A 5,764-nucleotide genomic window follows, 5' to 3' on the forward strand; every position below is an offset into this window, starting at 1 on the left:
CCCATCGCTCCTTGGTGCCCCCAGTGGGGCAGGAGGACACCTGGGAAGGCAGCTTGGTCCCAGAGACACAGGACACTTCAAGGGGAAACGTGTAAACTAGTTAGTGCTGCGCTGCTCATCGTTCAATAAATAATAAATAAACAAACCAGTAAGTAAATAAACGGCACACACATAAACAAACACTGAGAAATGAACACAGAAACGGACGGCCTCGACGCAGAGACAAGGACAGACAGGGCAGGACTTTCCTGGTGGGGGCCGAGCACCCTGCCCCCGACACGTGAGGCGCTGGGGCCGCCCTGTGCGGCTTAAGGCATGTGGGAGGCCGCGGGGCCGGGCCTCTGTGCAGTCCGCGCCGCGGGTCAGAGGCTGGTGGACGACACGGACAGCGTGGGGGAGGAGGGAGGCGGGAAGTTGAGCAGCTCGAGCACCGCCACGCCCACACTGCTGCGCCGCGTGAACATGCAGGACGCGGCCACCCACTTGTTGGTCCTCGGGTTGTACTTCTCGATGGAGTTGAGGCTGGAGCTGCCGTCGTTGCCCCCCACGGCATACAGCCAGCCGTCCATGGCCACCAAGTCATGCGTGCTCCTGCGGGTGGGGAGGGGGGCGGTGAGCCGCGGGGGCGGAACTCCAAGAGCCTCCAGGGGCGGGGCCACGGGAGGAGCCTCCGGGGGCGGGGCCACGGGAGGAGCCTCCGGGGGCGGGGCCCTGGGGCTGGTTGGTGTGCGTACTGATGGGAGGCGTGGACACACGACGCCGGCTGGAGGCCTTAAGACAGATCTGTGTCTGGGGTGGGTGCTGGGGACACGGGGACACTCCAGGCCTGTGGGGGAGGGGCCGGCGCACCTTCGGATGTTCATGGGTGCCACACTCTCCCAGGCACCGGCCTTAGGGCTGTATCTCTCCACAGAGTTGAGGCAGCTGGTGCCATCATTGCCGCCGGCCACGTAGAGGGCTCCCTCCAGCACCGCCACCCCTGCTGAGCTTCGTCGGCTCAACATGGAGGCCACGGGGGTCCATGCGTTTACCTGCGGTTGAAGGGACCAGCTGGGGGCAGACCCATCACCAGCCTCCCTCCTTCTCTACAGTGCAAGAACCCTACTCCAGGATAGGGTATCTGTGGGATGGGGTGGGACCTAGAGGGCTGATCATCTGGGTGATGTGGGTGACCAGAGCAATGACCTCAAGTAGCTCTTGGAAGGGAAATTCATGTGATTGGGGTGTGTTTCATACCTGGGGCTCATACTTCTCCACAGTCGCCAGGTGTGATGAACTGTCGTAACCACCCACGGCATACAGGTTCCCATCTGCAGACAGTCAACGTGCCCGTGGTGTGCCTGCTATGTGTGGGGTCTCCGGGGGGGGGGGGGCAGGTAGGGGTGGGGGTGGGGTGGACACTACATAGAGCAGGCCCTGTTACCCACCGAGCATGGCCACACGCACGTATCGCCTCCGGGTGCTCATGGCGGCGATGGAGGTCCATGTTCCCGTCAGAGGGTCGTAACGCTCAGCACTGTGGACACCAGGCCTGCCGCTGACCTTGAGCAGTGGCAGAAAGGCTGCCCTGGACCCACGGCCGGCCCTCCCCCATGGAATGATTAAAATCCCATCCTGGCCAGTCACAGAGACTGACCCCAGAATCCCAGTGGAGCAAGTAGCAGGCCCTCTGGGGGGGGATGTGGGCCCCTAGCTGGTGGCCTGCATGATCCTGGGCAAGTGTCCATGTGGTGCCCAGCCCCGGGGCTGGTGGGAAGGACTTGAGAGGGAAAGAAGGGGCAGCTGGGTTGGTGCAGGTGAAGAGGCCCAGGGTGCCCGGTGACTTGAGTCAGCTTGGGTCCCTCTTTGCTCCCTTCAGGCACGATCTCTGCAGTCCGGGTGCAGCCACTCCTGCAGCCGAACCAACCCCGAGAGGCCACCCGGCCCTGACCCGGCCGCTACCTGTTGAGGCAGGAGGCCCCATCGTAGCCACCAGCTGCATACAGGAGTCCATGCAGGGCAGCCACGCCCAGGCAGCTGCGCCTTGTGCCCATGGACAGCTCGGGCTGCCAGGTGTTGGTCACAGGGTCGTACGACTCTACGGTGGCCAGGTCTGAAGTCCCATCGTAACTAGGGGAGGGGTCCGCTGCCGGTCAGGACTGGCCCAGTGGCACATGCTAAGCCCCGACCCCAAACCAGCCTCCGCACTTACCCACCCACAGCATACAGCCGGTTCCCAACTGCCGCCACGCCCACCCGGGCCCGGCGCGTGGACATGGAGGCCACCACATGCCAGCGGTCAGTGCGTGTGTCATATGCTTCACAGTCCCCGTGGATGGCGAACAGGCTCCCACCACCTAGGAAAGGGGAGGTGACGGGGCAGGACAAGGGACCAGGGAGGCAATGGCTGGGGGTCTCTAGCGCAGCTCAAGGTCAAGAGTATGGAGGCTCCAAGGTGGGTGGGGATGGGGATTGCTGAGTGGGTCATACCACATGGGGTCCTCCACAGGTGGACAGAAGAGCAGGTGCGGGGCGGGTACAGGATGTGACCGGCACAGTGTGAGACAGGCTTGTGCTGGGGTCACAGATAGAAAGCACAGGCCAGGAATGGGAGGGGAGAGGAAGGGTATGTGGGGGAGGGGCCCAGACATGAGGAGACATGACAGGTGAACATACCCACAGCGAAGAGCACAGGGCCAGCGCCCTCACAGCGCCGAGGCCGTGTACGGCTGGTGCCCAGAACACCCCTCTGCTCAGGCAGCAGGTGGAATTTGAGGGCCTCAATAAGCAGGTCCTTGCAGTCAGGATGGTGCCTCACCAGGCTCTCAGCATCCACGTGGCCCAGCAGGAAGTCCCGGCTCAGCAGGGGCAGGCGCACACACTTCATCAGCTGGGGTGGAGGGGTGCCACAGTCAGGTGGCAGGCCCCAGTGAAGAGATCCCCCTCAGACACGCTGGACCCTTCTTGAAACATGTGTCTGCATCACTCCTGTGAGGGGGTTTCTGGACATGGCAGAGCCCAAGTGCACCCAGGCCCTCAGCCACTGTGTATCCTGGACATGGCAGAGCCCAAGTGCACCCAGGCCCTCAGCCACTGTATATCCTGGACATGGCAGAGCCCAAGTGCAGCACCCAGGCCCTCAGCCACCTTGCATCCCCTCCTAGGCACAGAGGGCCCCCTAGGCACTGGCCTCACCCTTGGGACGTGCTGCCTCCGAGCATCCACGTCATGTTTGACCCAGCTCAGGACGGCACGGTAGACATCCTCCTCTGAAGGCACGTTCAGGCTGTCGCTAGAGACCAGTTCCAGCACCTGGGGGTGGGGACCCTCGGACCTGAGATCTAGGGAGGATCTTGGGGGCCCAAGGAGCCCTGAAGGTGCCCAGGAGGGAGAGTCCAATGGGGAGCCCAGTGTTCCTATGAGAAGGGGCCAAGCAGGGTCAGGAACCACAGATTTGGTTCCTGGGGGCCTAGGCCCAGAACAATCCTAGGGATGTAGAACCAGGGCCTGGAGGTTGTAGGCAGGGATGTGGTCAGGACAGGATGGGATCAAAAGTCAAAAGTTGAAGGTTTGGGTGGGTCAGAAAAAGGGGGTGAGGTGGGGGTAGGGTGGGGAGAGGGCAAGGGATGGGTAGTGAGGCAGGAATGTGGGTCAGAGGCTGGACATGAGGGTTGGGGGCCAAAGGACCAGGTCTTAAGGGCCAAGATGAAGGGAGCCAGGAGTCCAAGGGCTGGGTCTGGGGTCCAGGGTCCAGGGACTGGGTCAGAGTCAAGGCCGTGCCCCAGCTGGCATGTTACCTGCTTTAGTGGCAACAGCATGAACTCCTCAGTCTTGGCCACATCCACGAAGTGCTGCAGCACGTACCTGTGGGCTGCCTTGAGCAGGTCACTGCATGAATGCGTGTCAGCAAAGCCCCGGATGCCCAGACAGTTGGAGGGGTCGAGCTGACTCAGTAGGAACTTGCAGCAGGCGTCACGGACGCCATTCAGCTGCAGGAGGCTGGCAGCTGGGAGCAGAGTCTGTGGGGTGAGATGAGACAGAGAGAGCCAGGGGAGCAGGGACAGGGAACCGGGACATGAGGAACCGAGGGAGAGGCACAAGGAAACACGGGGAGCTGAGGCACAGGGGCCCAGTAGAGGCATGCGACGCGAGATGAGGCGGCCTCACCTGCACGTTGCCTTCGCCCACCACAATCTCAGCCGTGTACGCAAACTGCACCAGCTGGTCCAGGGCCTGAGGGTCAATGTCATGCAGTGTCACGTGCGTCTGGCGGCTCTCACTCATCTCATCTGTGGGGACAGCAGGTCAGGCCGGTCCCTGCCCTGGGAGATCTGTGGAGCCCCCCGAGTGCCCAGACTGGATGTGGTGGTACTTGCTTGTGAACATGGCGTGGAAGTAGGGGCTGCAGGAGGCCAGCACCACCTTGTGTGCTCGGATCTCCTTGGCCGCCACGTGCAGGACGATGTCACACAGGAGGCCACGCTGCCGCATGCGGCTCATGGCCACGAAGGCGTCGTGGTAGTGCCGTTTGGAGTTGTGGGACACAGTGTGGCCCTCACGGCTCAGCAGCTGCATTGCACCCTCCATTGGGGCCGTGGGCCGGGCCTGCCGAGGACGTGCGCGCTCTGCCTCCGGGCTGCAGATGGGCAGTGCCAGGTCAGGTGCACTCTGCAGGGAGCTGCTCACCCACCCCTGAAACCGTAGGCAGGGCCAGGGCACCTAGGAGGCCACCCTTCTCCCTGACAGCCCATACCTGGCTTCCTTCAAGGACCCCCCCCCCCCTCCCCGCTAACTCTTCTCCCTCACATACAGGGAGCCTCCTTGGACTGCTCCACACTTGCTCCTAGCATGAGGTCCAGTCACACACCTGATGCCATGGTTGAACCTACACAGCTTCCTCTGCCAGGACCCCTCTGCCCAAGGGTCCCCATAGAATAGGATTTCTCTGCCTGTAACTCTCCTAAGAACCAGGTTCCCTTTGCCCTCGTTGGGACCAGGAGCTCCTCTGTCACTGGCCACCCTTCCCATTCCCCATCAGAGTCCAGTGTCCTCAGCACCGGCTGGGCACACAGGATGTGCATGAAGTGCGACTGGCTAATGCTTCATGACAGCTCTGAAGAAGACCCCTATGCCCACCAGCAGGTCTAACCTCACTTGACCCTCGGGAGCAGCTCAACACCCCCCCCCCCCCCGCCCCCCATCCTGCAGACAAGTCGCCTAAGTCTAAGCGCAGCCGGAATTCAAGGGCGGCGGGAGAAGACAGAGCCTCCAGGAAGCAGCCACCTCTGGACGCCCTGTCCCACGTCGCTGTGTGCGCGATAAACAGAGGGGCAGTTGTACCCTCCACCGGCGGGCCGAGCCTGCGGGGCGCCGAGGCCGCCTCCTCCGGGCAGCCAGCCAGGGTCGGCGCACGCCCCTCCTTGTCTCCTTCCCGGACCCACTCAGCCCCCGGTCCGGCTTACGGTCCCCAGCCCCTCGGCCCACTTACGCCGGTGGCTGCGGCGGCGGTGGCGGCGGCGGCGCCTCCGGCCCGGGCCCCGGGCTGCCGTGCTCCGGGCTTTGCGTCCTGCCAGCCGGGCGCTCGCTGCGCGGCTGCATGGGCTCGGCTATCGGACCCGCCGCGACCCGCGGAGAACACACAGGCGAACGGACGTACTGACTTGCTGGAGGGCTGCTAGGCGGTGGCGGCCCGCTCAGCGTCCCTCGCTCCCGCCGCCCGCCCGCAGCCGCTGTTTCTCGGCGCCGCCCGCCCCGCCTCCCGCGCTCCCCGCGTCTTCGGGGACTG

At 63.7% G+C, this 5,764-nt stretch overlaps 1 protein-coding gene across 1 annotated transcript; it reads right to left on the reverse strand.

The window, feature by feature from the left end:
• Positions 1-362: 362 nt before the first annotated feature.
• KLHL17 (kelch like family member 17) lies at positions 363-5,714 on the reverse strand. The gene is made up of 12 exons (XM_045898985.3): positions 5,468-5,714; positions 4,356-4,615; positions 4,147-4,268; positions 3,777-3,998; positions 3,175-3,291; positions 2,656-2,869; positions 2,192-2,336; positions 1,942-2,109; positions 1,428-1,516; positions 1,237-1,310; positions 850-1,031; positions 363-591 (listed from the first exon to the last, which is right to left on the reverse strand). Exons 1-12 carry the CDS (start codon positions 5,575-5,577, stop codon positions 363-365), a joined length of 1,932 nt encoding a protein of 643 aa, XP_045754941.1. The 5' UTR covers positions 5,578-5,714.
• Between the last annotated feature and the right edge of the window lie 50 nt (positions 5,715-5,764).

This window comes from Mirounga angustirostris, unplaced genomic scaffold, assembly GCF_029215605.1.
Source record: "Mirounga angustirostris isolate CCGP_5_RB_7025 unplaced genomic scaffold, mMirAng1.0.hap1 SCAF_4, whole genome shotgun sequence".
NCBI classification, from domain to species: Eukaryota; Metazoa; Chordata; class Mammalia; order Carnivora; family Phocidae; genus Mirounga; species Mirounga angustirostris.